General features: G+C 33.8%; 1 protein-coding gene across 5 annotated transcripts in view; it reads right to left on the bottom strand.

The window, feature by feature from the left end:
* Positions 1–14,411, bottom strand: part of CNKSR2 (connector enhancer of kinase suppressor of Ras 2) — a 266,721-nt gene that overhangs the window by 131,022 nt on the left and 121,288 nt on the right. For all 5 annotated transcript variants that reach the window (XM_004612236.2, XM_004612237.2, XM_055120826.1 and 2 more), the window contains exons 7-8: positions 13,449–13,508; positions 7,242–7,310 (exon numbers count right to left, since the gene is read on the bottom strand). In XM_004612236.2, the coding sequence (XP_004612293.1) occupies positions 7,242–7,310; positions 13,449–13,508 (129 nt within the window). The remainder of the gene's footprint in view (positions 1–7,241; positions 7,311–13,448; positions 13,509–14,411) is intronic.

The raw sequence follows: 14,411 nt of genomic DNA, 5'->3' as shown, positions 1-14,411 counted from the left end.
CTATCTCCTATCACTTTAAATTAACTGCAGCCTGATATTTTTTCTTTTGTGGCAAAATGATTCAAAAACGCTAAATACATATAATTTAGCACCTTGAATGTGTATCTCTTTATCATCTTGCATTTCAATATTGTATTTGGTAATTCTGGATTCTCTAGAAACCAACAGCTTATTTTAGTGGGATTAGAGTTAATATTCATGTATGCTACAGAAAACTAAACCAAAGCATATTTTATTTCTTCATCTAATTTTATTCATCCATTACCATGTTTTTATTTATTTCCTCACGGTTTTCTTTGACAACACGAAAAGATAAAATTGAATGAGGCTGAAAGCCACTGTTAATTGGGAGATGGCAGAGGAAGAAAACCACACCACAGTAAAAGGCTGTGGAGGTGAATTTTAAATCATGCCACAAAACCTTATTCTCCAGAAAGCTTATAAAAAGTGTTTAAAACATAGTGGTAGATTTTAAACTGATATTCTAATCAATATATTTAATGAGTTAATTAAAAATTCTAACATTTTCATATATTTAGAAATTATTGCTTTCAATCTATTCCTTCCTATATTTAATTTCCGTTCTTGTAGACACTGGAAGTACAAATACATTTTAAAATTAAAAGTGTCCAGTCACCAGAGGTGAGGGATGAAATAAATCACTGTTACCTAAAATCAGTCATCAACTGCTCATATTTCAGAGTTTTGAGGCAGAATTTAAAAAAACACCCATACTTATTAAAAATTCATGCTTAAATTTAATTTAGGAAGCCAAATGAAATAAAGGAATTAAAAGTAACCAAATCCTTTGTAGTAAAAAATTAACATGCTTAACATTTTACAGATTTGGTTGTAATGTCTGCCTCACACATGAAAAGCAAGTAAGTACTCTACCACTGAGTCATATCCCAGTTCTACTACTATAAATAATTTTAAAATGCCATTTACAGGTATACCTTTTGCTTTTTACCTTTGGGCCCCACCCGGTGATGCTCAGTGATTACTCCTAGCTCGGTGCTCAGTCTTCACCCCTGATGGTTCCCAGAGGACCATCCGCTGTTCCAGGGATTGAAAAAGTGTCAGTTGTATGCAAGGCAAGTCCCTTATGCTCTACTATCTCTCCAGACCTAATAGCAGACATTTAATGAAGCTACGAACATCTTAAAGTACTAGCAAATGTTGTAACAGGTGTTTTATCAAAACAAAATAAAACCACGAGCATATAAACACATACATCAACAGTATCAAACTATTTACTTTGAGAACTTGTCTGATATAGGTTACATTTTAAAAATATCCACAAAATCATTTTACCAGAATTGCAGCAACTCAGACTAAAAGGCAACTTAAATGGAGCTATAGAGTACTTTTTGCCATTTGTAGTAATCAAAACATCACTTGCTGCCAGTATTAAGGTTATAAAATGTAAAAATAATCAGTGGCTAAAATACCTACCATGCCGTATCAGAAGGATAAACTTAATGGAGGAAACGTATATTTGAAAAGTAGGGCTAAATGAAGCGAAACAAAATGTTAAGATTATTGTTTTTATCTCTAAAATGTCCTATCACGAGGTGATCTAGTGTAGTTCCTATTACAGCACATTCAATTATTCACCAAATCAGTAAAAAAAGTATTTACTAACTGCCCACTCCTATGACAGAGAGAAAATAGATTAGGCAATTGTGACTGGATGTCTATTGACTTTTGGATAGAAGGGGAAAAGAGCTGATATTAGGGGCAGGAGAGATAACCCAGAAGGTTGGAGTAAATACTTCATATGCAAGAGGCCCAGGTTTAATCCTTGGCACACGTGATCCACTGAGCACCTCTGGGAGTGACTCTCTAAACACTTAGGCAGGAATAAATTCTGAGTGACTGTGGCCCAAAAATCCAACCAAACAACTCACGGCTTATGTTATTGAAACTTGTTTGCAAATGACTTGGATAATTTATAAGTCGGAGTTAATATGGGCACAAGTCAACTTATAAATTTTAAATTTACAAAACAATCGCAAGAAAATTTTAAGTTAAAAATATTATTATATTATCTGTTGATGTAGATGCATTCTAAAAAATAAATGAGAGTAACCATTGTTAAAGCCATTACTCTTTTCCTGGAGAAGCTAGAAAGAACTGCTTAAAAATGAAACAATTCAGGATTTATAGGTCTGCAGAAAAAATAAAGTGGTTAACAGGAGGTAACTATTATTAATATATTATACAACTTGTATCATTTATATAAAGACCTGGGGAAATTTTAGTTTGTTAACACAAAACGTAAATCTTGTATTGATTACAAAACAATTAATTTCTGTTGGAAAAATAAAATATTACCAATATGTGGTACTTCAAAACCCATTTACACACACTTTTATGAAATTGACACTGTTCAATGTAAATAAACTATTATCTCATATTATCATCCACAATATAAGGTAAAATCTGAAGTAAATACTTTAGGAATAATTGACCTGCTTCCTTATTTTTGCGAATATCATGTCAAGATTTGTCGTGATTTTTTCTTCCAAAGAGAAAAATTCACTTGCTTTATTTTAGAATACAATTTTCCTTTTGCAGCTAACAGTTACTTGAGGGTATTATCAGAATCGTTTACAAAACAATATTAAACAACATACTAATACACTCAATCTCTGTATCCCAGCAACATCTTCTATTTGCAGGAATAACGTGTGATGTATCAGAAATACTGTCATTTGAGAACTTAGGTTTCAATATCTGGGGTTCAAGGAATTAAAAAATAAAACTTTCTTCTGAGAAAGAAGAAAGTTAGCAAAAACAAAAAAATGACGGAGAGAAATGGAGATGAAATTCAAGTGAGAAGAGAGATAAAAATGGCAAAGAAAAGGAAAAGAAGATGGAACTAGAAGAAATATCTGAAAAATAAGACAACAAGTTAGTAAATTTAAAAAGTCAGAGTTCATGTGGGGTTAGACCATATTATGGTATCGGTTCCACTTGGTGAGTCATTCCTTCCCGCTGAAGTCCAGACATGGGGTAGTGGAGAGGTGTATTTTAATGTCATGACATCCCCATCTCTTCTCATTATGTGGGACTCTCTAGTGAACAATACTCTTATTGTTTGGGGATTGAGGGTAAAAATAATGAAAATAGAGGAAAAGATGAGAATCTATAGTGCGAATAAAGGAGAATGAATACATATGAGGTTAGAATGACCTTCCCCGATGACTCAACCGTCCTTCAATTTATTCCTTCTCCCTAGCCTCCTCAAAGTACTGCTCAGATACGTTGACCATTTGGGGGAAATAAAAACCAATAGCTTATACTATTCTTCCAACTCACACTAATCAATGTCCAACATCCTATTTGCTACAGACTCTCTTCTTTTTTGACTATCTCAGTCTGTCTAGTTTCTACTCCAGTAGCCTTTATATCTACATTACTTAAATCAATTCTTGCCAGAATGTAGCCAGGCTCTAGAAGACTTTTCAAAATAATAATGAATGCTTTAATATTTACACAAAATAAAAGGAACATTTTCCAAATGCTAGATCCAACAATCACATAATATGCCATTCTTTTCAATAGCTATTCCTAAGGAGAAGGTATTTGTTTTTAGTACGGGTAGGATCCTTAAAACACTTACACACCAACAACAGTATTAACATGAAATTTAACAGATGCATTAGGAATATGCTCGAATAGTTTTAATCAGTTTCAGTGGTCTCATCAGTTAAAAAAAAACGTTAATAGTGAATCTTGAGAGCACAGTTGTTGGTTCAAACCATGCTGAGGCATCTCCCAGAGAGAGGCATGTAGTGGCAGACGAAGTGAAAAAAATCTTGAGATATTCCAGCAGTCTTTGAGGAGTTGGATCTTCAGTGGCAGGGAAGACATGCAATAGGGCTCAGTCTGCATTGCTTGGATGCTCATGATTTTTCTTCTTTCTACCTGGCCGCCAGTTCGTCAGCCACAGAAGTATGTTGATTTGAAAAGTGTCAAAGTCACTTATAATAAAGAATATAGCAACGTGAAATGGGACATAAAACTTCCAGTTTCATTTCAAATAAGAAAATTAAGTATTGTTTTTTAAAAAGAACAGACTAGAAATACACACACATATCTAATTGGACAGCTTGAAGGTATACCACAAGCAATTTTTAAAAATAGTATTTGAATTTATCTGTGATTCATTCAAATTTCTCAGACTTTGAAAATTTCTAAATTGCCTTTTCTATGCATTTTAAGTCAGAACAGAGTTATCAAGATTTTTTTCTATCATATTACAAAGGGTAGCAGTAGGAAACGTACAATTATAGGAAAATACTGAGCTGTTAATATCCAGAACAACACTGTTTAACATGATTTTTAGTATCAAGTCCAAACTGATAAAGAACAATACTTATAATTTCTCATTTTTGGTCAGTTTAAGAACTAAAATATATTAAAATCAATTTCAAATGTATCAGGACAGACTATAATGCAATTTGCTATCACGTAACACCCAGTATTTATGGGAGTGAATATAGGGAAAAGAAAGAATTGTAAACTACAAATTATTTATAGTGGCTTAAATTAATTTATCTGCCTATCTAATATTCCATAGTAATATAGTCCAAAAATTTCTATTTTATCATCTGGTATATTTTCTAGTAAGAAGTACAGTACAGACCACAAAGCGAGAAAAAGAAAACCGAAAATGCACCATTCTGGCACAGCATGCCTCTCGTTTCAACAACAAAGAAGAAAATTCACTAACCATTACATTATTAAGCAAGATCACTTTCATCAAATTCAACTTATTTTCCTATCAGAAAATGTCTTTGTTACAATCTAAAATCAATGTGTAGTGTCTATGCCAGTCTGTCAAACATTGCACTGCTATTGGCCCAATTGTTATAGCTGGTAAAAGGGAGGCAGAGAGATTGGAAAGTTAATTTTTCTTATATTCCTAATGTGAGATCGGGATTGTGCTTGGCATTTTACATGACTAAGTAAAGGAGCAAGTGGTGGAAAATGTACACTAGTGGAAGGATGGGTGTTCGATCATTATATGATTGAAAGTCAAACATGAAAGTTTTGGAACTGTAAAAAAATAAGGAGCAAATGAGAAAGTGTCAATAAAGTAAGATTTTAACTCCCTTTCTATTTCAGTTCATCTCATTCACTCTCCCAAGTTATGAAAATTCTGACTTGCTCTCATCATCTCTTCCCCTTGGTTCCAGTAAATCATGAGACTTAATTATATGTTGGTAATTTTTTTGCCTTTCACTGAGAAATTTTATAATTTGCATACTTGGAAGAAAATAGAATAAAACAGAAATAAGAACATGGTCCTAGGAGTCAGAGAGCTTTTGGATTTTAGGCAAATTTTTAGTCTCAATCTCAACACATATTTCCTTTTAAGATTATTTTACAAAACAGTAGTTTAAAATATGTAAAATACTTAATGAAATGCTAAAGAACACTGTAAGAACTCAGTAAGTATTGGCTACGTTATTATTATTAGAAGGTAAACTGACGTTTAAGTAGTTCCCATAAATTCACTAATGCTGCAAGTCAACTTCAGAACAAATAAATGGAAGCCAGATTCCCACCAATCCTCATTCTGTGTAGTTTACTGTATTTTATAATCTCATGAGGCAAACATGCATTTACACACACCCATTTATATGTCACTGATCTACATAGATTTTTATGAATTTATTTGTAGTTTTTAGAGACAATTCTTTAAACAATTTCATTTCTTTGTTAGACACTAACTTCTATCCTGTTAGAATTTACCCGTCGAAAATTGAAACAGCTGTCCAACATATGTCCTATTTGTTAAGAGGCAGCATGGACATCAGAAGTGGAAGAAGCTGTCTGTCTACTGAGGCGATTAGTTCTCTTACCCCAATCCCTAAATCCTCATCCTGAGGGATAAGAAACTTTACTCAGAGCAACCACTTGATATGGTTTCTAGCAATAAGAACTTTCTCATCACCTCTGCATCACACAGTTACAGCACTAAAAGGCTTTGTTGATTATCATCATTCAGCATTAATCAGTAATTAACCTTAAACGCACATGTATAATTATTTAATCTTCCATTAAATTGCATTCACTTAAAGGACACATTGAAGAAACATCATGATTTTAATTATCAAGAATCTGTCCAAAATATCACAAGGCTCTCAGTTTATTTAAATCTGAAAATGAAATACTTTCTGCCTAAGATATGAATCATTAAGAAAGATCAATCTTTCCACACAAGTTTTCTTACCTCCCCCCAAATATAGCCTTGAAAAGTTTTCTTCTTTGAAAACTTTTCTTTGAAAAAGAAAAAACTTTTCAAAGAAAAGTTTTCTTCTATGATTAGAGCATGCAAAATAAAATTTAGTTAAAATGTACAACAAGAAATAATTATTCGCTCTGAAAAGTTAGTGAGCAGCCTAGCAGTAAAATGTAACAGTCTTTGCAAATATGGATCATTACAATAATAATTAGGCTATTTTAGCATCTTTTATTCTTATACAATACACTATTTTAACAGACTGAACAAAGTTAATCAACAGAGACAAAAATGGTCCAACTGAGACAAACAAAGGTTTATCATGAGTATATGAGATTAAAAAAATCTACCATTAGCATTGATTGCCACTGTCATTTACAGTCTAGAAAAAAATTTATGAGTTTCAGAGAACAAAAACGTTCTAAGAATTTATTTTGTTGAGTGCAATACTATTAAAATGGAAACAGCAGTCTTGGTATAATAGTCAATTCAGCTATTCAAAGGTAGACTTGTTTAAGAAATCAACATTTAAAATAAACCAAATAAAAACATACCAGACATTACATTGAATGAACATCAAAATTAAGAAAGAAAAGTATAATTTGTAGAACATAACTACTATGCATACTAGATGACTTTAATTTGTAAAATGAAACTTGAAAGTTATATTAAAGAAAGGCTGAATTTTAATGCATCACTTTAATTTCTTTTCTGAAATGAATAACTCAATTCATAGGGAGTTTGCTATCCTGCACTTTCCCTATAGAAACACATAACTGAATACAATCATCCCAATATTTCCTGAGTTTCTTTAAGACCATGCTTTACACTCTATCTAATTAAGAATAGCTATTCAGTTATTTTTAAAAGGCTATTCATCAATTTATACACACACAGGCATTTCACTTCATTGGTATTCTTTTACAGCTTTAACAAATCTTTATATTAGTTTCTCCCCACTGACTCGTAACATAATTATACATACCACAGTCTGATGATTAACTTGAATTACTTCATCGCCAGCATGAATTTTCTTGCACCGATCTGCAGGTGACTAAATTAACATAAAGAAAATTATAAAGAATATAAACTTTATAATTAATTTATTCTTTCTGAAGTAATATAGTAAGTTTATCTCTCCAAATCAGACCTTGAATTGCAATATTTGAAGAACTAAACTAACAAAATATTTACTAGTATTTAATGTACTGTTTACAGTATGCTGACAGAAAAGAGAATTTTAAAACAATATACAAATATTTAGGTTACAAAACACTAATATATCTGCCGGAGCATAAAAGAAAAATAATTGGTATTAATTTTTTCAAATTATGTACAGACAGCCATGTTAGGCTTTAGTATGCAAATGCTTCAAGTACATAGCTCAGAAAATTATCTTTTTAAATTGTGATTATTTTACTTTGATAGAAATTATTTGCATTAAGTTTGGCAATTACATATTTTCAAGTACATGCTTTCAAAGCTTTGTTAACTGAAAAATATAATTCAGTTCTTCAATAATAATATAAATTCTTATTAACTGAGAAATGAAAATTAAAAGATGGACAAAAATTAGCATAGCTACATTATATAACACTATCTCTCTAAACCTAAAAAAATTGCATCCTATTTCTAGGCATCATCTGATATAATATACTGGCAAAGCGCCTGTACTAAATAAACTGCCAACATTTCTACAGGATGTCATAACTACAACTTTTTTCATTATTCCCATATGGAATTAAAAATAAAAACAAACAAGCAAAAAAGCCCAAAGTTGGGGAATAAATGTTAACAAGTTTATGAAGACTACAAAAAACCAAAATAAAATTGAAGATAGACATTTTTGAGACATTTTATACTATTATAGGTCTGGGCAATGAATTTAAAACAGTATCCTTATTTTACCATTCATGATGGCAGATTATTGATTGTATTACTATATACAATATTGCTATTGTATATAGTATTAGAAATTTTGATGATAATATGTATTATACATGTGGATATGAAGAAAATGTATTTTTATGAAAAATATCCTTTTGAGGAGGTGCCAATTTATTAAACATAACTATAAACACTGGTACATAGTCATTAGTTCAAGGCGAATGATTTAGTGATGAAATCTGCAAAGTAAAATATTACTTTTGAGACCCTGAAATAGGGTTTTCTTTTTCTTCTTTTTTTTTTTAACTGAAACCCTGTACGCAAATCTCTCCAGGCCACGATTTGCTTTTAAAAAGGAGTTCTTGCAGGAAATTGTTCCTACCTTTAATAAGATTCCAAACGTTTGGAAAGTCTGCTAGGTAAAACATGTTCAGTGTAGTTTGGATAATGGGTGCCTCAAATGCACAGCAAGCAGCAAAATTCCTGCTAAGACTTACTAAATTACCATAACTTCAATGCTATATATTAAAGGTACTTGTTAATTGCTGATCATCACATGGCCAGAGCAATATAATTATTCAAGTCTTTGTTCACAGCATATATCTTAACTCAGCAAAGTATATGTTAAAGAATGGCCCTGATGATGGGAGCCAGGAAGTAGGTGATGCCAAACTAAATAATTATCCGAAGCTGCCCCTAGCTCAAGGTTGTTGAGACTAGCTTGCTATGTTTGCTCAGAACCACTAAGTCTGTCTCACTCTCTGTGATGTATTCTACCAGAGTTAAAAAGTACTAGTTCAATCCATTTAGTGGTGTTTATACCCCGCAAGTTCCTTTACCTTTTATTAATTTCCAATTATCTTTAAATAGATGTCTTTAAACAATATTATCCTCAATTCAAGAAATTTTAAAAGTTACAATAAAATTATTCACTGTAAGTTATTATTCAAGAGAAGATGATATGCTAAGGAACTCCAATTTATGGTGTAGTAAGTATACTATTCAAAGCGCATAGTCATCTCAGCTGTGAGCCCAAACTTAAGTTTGTCATAACAAGAAAAAATGTATTATTTCCTGGCACCTTTAGGATATGCCAATAATTAGACAAATAGCAATTTAAAAGAACATAACGATTCTGTTTGGGGGGTGAGTAGGCTTTGGGGTCACACCCAGTGGTGCTCAGGATTACTCCTGAATCTTAGTTCAGGGATCCCTCCTGATGGTTTTAAGAGGCCATCTGGGGTGGTGAAGCTAGAACTTGAATCAACAGCCTTCGGGGCAAGTGCCTCATACACTGTACTAGCTCTCAGGGTCCCAGAATGTAACAATTCTGTAAAGTTTGTAAAACATTAATAGAGTTATGCCTCTCAGCACTTGCATTACTTGGCTCAGAACCGATATAGCAAAAGAATATGGAAGAAAAAGTATCCAGTCAAGGACTTTAGTCATGATGCAAAGTATCAGATAGTTACAAAAATTTTCAAGGAAATTAAACTAGATTTTTGAAGAGATAGATAAAAGGGAATTTTAAATAAACTAGAGACTTCCAATATTAAAAAGAGGTCTAGATATCACTTTGCATAAAATGCAGTTTGGTCTCCAGCATAGTTCTATGGCACAGAAAAACAAAACAACTTACTTTAGTGAACAGTTTTATTGACTCAATACAACTTTATTAAGTCCCAATCTCCTAATTACAAATAACAGAATATATGAAAAAACAATGAATACTTTCAAAAAAGAATTAAATGAACTATAAATATATGGCTAATATCTAAATTACTCAAAGTATTAAATTTTCTTTGACCATGTATTCATGTATTGAATATTACTGAGTAGCTAACATGAATAAAGTATTACAGTATTCAACTTCTTTTTTTTTTTTTCTTTTTGGGTCACACCCAGCGATGCTCAGGGGTTACTCCTGGCTTTTCACTCAGGAATGACCCCTGGCGGTGCTTGCGGGACCATATGGGATGCCGGGGATCGAACCCGGGTCGGCCGCGTGCAAGGCAAACACCCTCCCCGCTGTGCTATCGCTCCGGCCCCAGTATTCAACTTCTTTTTATAGACACAAGAAAACCTAGAAATATGTCCCTACCAATTCTTCAAGATTCCATTCAAAATCTCTCTTTATGTGATTCCTTTGATTTCACCTTTCAACATTTACCATTTTTTAATTCTCCCTCGACAAAATTTTATTACCCATTTTCATAGATACTTATATTCCTCATGGGTCAGCAAGGTAGTTTAAATTTCTCAACCAAGAAAATGAATAAGTGATCAAAAAAGTACAAAAAAATGAGAATGATTCTGTTTTTAGTGATAAGAATATATTTTACAGTATCTTATTGCCTTAAGAGTTTTAAGTAGTTCACAATGTATAGCTAACTGATATTCTATTTTTTTGTAAGGAAAAAACAAATTTTATTCGAGTGCTATGCACCTGAGAAGATAGTGGACTTGTCCCAGAAACATCTTAAGTCTCAATATGAGGAGACAGGGTTGGGATTTATCAAGGACTGGTAGGGCAAGTGGGCAAAAGCAGAAAAGGACAGTATTCTGGTGGACAGTGTGGGAAAAAGGAGCCAGTCATGTCGCATCCTGCTGAGTTCGGTGGTTTGATAAAGTCATTAAGCATTCCAACCAATTCTTTGTAAAAATTTGGATCAAATCACGACACAACATTGACTTTTAGTGGTCTGCATGATACCATGAGGGCTTGGACCCCTGCTGTTTGTTCTTTTCTCATTTGTGCTTCAATCTTTGTTCAACGTTAAACACACAGTTTAAAGAGCAATTCTTAATGTCAGGGAGAAGGCAGAAGCAAGGGTGAAACGATCTAAGAATTCTGTGGAGAACTAGATGGAGTTTCTAGTGCCTGCTCTCATACAGAACCATTATAGCGATTCAGTGTCCAGTAATCTGCAATTCAATTGATTTAGGGGTGATGGGGCTTAAGCGATAGCATAGCGAGTAGGGTGTTTGCCTTGCACGTGGCCAACCCGGGTTTGATTCCCAGCAACCCCTATGGTCCCCCAAGCACCGCCAGGAGTAATTCCTGAGTGCAGGGCAAGGAGTAACCCCTGTGCAGTGCCGCGTGTGACCAAAAAAAGCAAAAAAAAAAATAGTTTCAACTGATTTAGGGGTGAGCCACATATGACCGTGCTTAGGGTTTCATGCTCAGGCATCACTCCTAGCAGTGCTCAAGGCACATATGTAGTACCGGGATTGAATGATGGCCAGTCAAATGCTAAGCAAGAGCCTTAACATCAATAGTATCTCTTTAGTTTCTAACTGATATTCTTGATTTCATAATTCATTATCATACTTTGTTTTTTTGTTGTTGTTTTTTCTTTTTTGCTTTTTGGGTCACACCCGGCGATGCACAGGGGTTATTCCTGGCTCTGCACTCAGGAATTACTCCCGGCGGTGCTCAGGGGACCATATGGGATGCTGGGAATCGAACCCGGGTCGGCCGCGTGCAAGGCAAATGCCCTACCCGCTGTGCTATCACTCCAGCCCCTCACTATCATACTTTGAATCGAAAAACAAAGTGATTATAGCACTTGGTTTGCAATCTGTATTATGTGTGTCATCTTCACAAGAAAACAAGAAAAGCTGAGGGAAAAATAAACAATGATTAAAGTAATAGGTGAATTGGAAGAAAAGAATGTTCGTTTTTAAAAGAAAAGGTTGGTAAAATGTTGATGTTGATATTAATTTCAAACTAAATTAATTCTACTTCAGTCTTCTTTCAAGGGACACATAAACGTACAATTTTTCAGTCTTTCTAAAGAAAAAATATAGCTTAGCACTTGCTTAAAGCAGTAGAATGGAAATCTGATTCAACCAAATGCAAGAATAATGGTTAATATTATGCTAGTCACATCTATTATACTGAACATAGTGATGCCCAGCAAGATCCCTTCATATTTCTATTGCTCGATATAGCATGGACTTTGATAGCAGTAAATAATATTAATACACTTATATGATTTTTCAAAACCTAGTGAGGTATAGAACAGATTATGTTATTTTGAATTTACAGTTGAGGTAACTAAAGCAATGAGAAGGGAAGTGACTTGGCAAAAATTATACTGCAATTAAGATGCAGAACAAGTTACAGAATCTAATTCTAGGATCTTTAGATCCACTCTCTGCAGTGGTTCTCAAGCTTGAGCATGTTTCAGAATCACCTGGGAAAACAGATGCTCATATTAAGAAACAGGCCAGTCTCCAGAGTTTCTGATTCAGTAGGTCTGGGTAGGACCTCAAATTTTTCATATCTAACAATTTTCCATAGGAGGCTGATGATGATGGTCAAGGAAAGGTCCTCACTGTGAAAAACACAGCTACTTCATACATCTTCTCTATTGAATTAAGTTGAATCATACTGATAGTTGTCAGAAATCCTTACTAATACATGTCTCACATGTGTTTAGTTTCTTAGTATAACTACTTGATAGATGGAAGGGGATTTTTTAGATGTCAAAATAAGTTCTCATGATCAGAATTTACTTAACAAAGATAAATCTCTGGCTATCAACAGAAAACATCTAACTCACTTTATTTTTTATTTATTATTATTATTTTTTTATTAATGAATCACTGTGGGGGTATAGATACAGGTTTACATATTCTTGTGCTTGCGTTTCAGTCATATACAGCTTGAGTATCTATCCCTCCACCAGTGCCCGTCCTCCGCTGATGACCCCATCATCCCTCCCACCCATTCCCACCCTATCCCCCTCCCCACCCCGCCTCTTTGGCAGGGCATTCCCCTCTGTTTCCTCTCTCCCTTTGGGTGTTATGGTTAGTAATGGAGGTCCTGGGTGGCCAATGTGTTCGGTCTATAGTCTGCTCCGTGCACGCCTCTCCCATCCCGAACGGGTCCTCCCACTACATTTTTGCTTGGTATTCCCTTATCTATCTGAGCTGCCCTTTCCCCAGCATGTGATGCTGGTCTCCAAGCCATAGAACAAATCTGGTACTAATTTCTGTTATTCTTGGGTATTAGTCCTCCATTCTCATCTAACTCACTTTAAATAAATAGCTATTGTAAACTAAGTAAAATGGTAAATTCTCTCTAATCTAGCACTCATGAACTCACAATGCCTTTTGAGTTTTATGTCCTTAGAAGTCAACTTCACTGGAATTATGTGCATGAGAAACCATTATTAAGAGTAAACCACAGAATCTCAGTAAAAATATTGAAAAAGAAGTCAACTTCAATTATATGAGATATGTTATTTAACATTAAGGGAAAAACATATGCCCAAAATTGAAATATTGTAATACTTACATTTTCTGTAGTCCCAGTAATAACATGAAGGCCATCATATGTTGATTTAATATACATACCCTAAGAAAAAGAAAGCATCAGGAAAATGAAGCAAGTGGAATTATTTTGAAGTATAAAACCTCATTTGCAAAAAATTAATCCCATAAAATTTAAAGTGTCACAGGCAAATTAAAATTCATGCCTCAGGGATAAATCCATGCATCAATAATACTGTTTTTAAACTGGTGAAAAATTTGTCTTGGAATATAATTGCTTTCTGAAACTTGAGCATAGATCCCTATACTCAAATCAATCAAATAACTACTTGATAAATGAATTGCTTATACGACATATAAAATGCAGCATGAGGGCAAGAGAGATAGCTTATGTGGTAGCACATGCCTAGCATATATAGGACCCACAATCCTGGCAATTGTGTCTCTGTCTCCAATCCCAACATTGCTGAGTGTAGTTCAATGGATCCCATAAGACCATGGCACTAAGCTAAGCACTACTGGATGTGGCTCCTATTTTTAACTTTTTAGAAGTAAAATGTAAAATGCACCATGGTACCTTAGTGACCTATAGAACAAACAGACCTCACTTCCTCAAAACACATACTACATATTCTGTGGCAGAATGAAATTAGTAATGGGAAATTCACACACTCATGTTATTAGCTCGTTATTCTTGATAGTGAATTTACAATGAAGTCAGTTCCTAAAGAGCCACTTCAATCACAAATGGAGAGAAAAGACTGATAAAATACTACTCAAAACTCTTTTCTCCTGTACATTTGATACTCTCCATGTCCATTCAATTTTAAGCAAATTTCAAGATTTCATTTTCCTGGGGGCTGTGTAGTATTCCATTGTGTAGATGTACCACAGTTTCTTTATTCTAAAAGTAATCTGTTCTGGGCCAAGTTTGTTTTCTACTTGTGTATTTATTAATTTTGGGGTGATGCCTCGTGGTTCTCAGGGA

This window comes from Sorex araneus, chromosome X (genome assembly GCF_027595985.1).
Source record: "Sorex araneus isolate mSorAra2 chromosome X, mSorAra2.pri, whole genome shotgun sequence".
Taxonomy (NCBI): domain Eukaryota; kingdom Metazoa; phylum Chordata; class Mammalia; order Eulipotyphla; family Soricidae; genus Sorex; species Sorex araneus.
The sequence above is the reverse complement of the archived record's forward strand: the minus strand, read 5'-3'. Positions and strand labels throughout refer to the sequence as shown.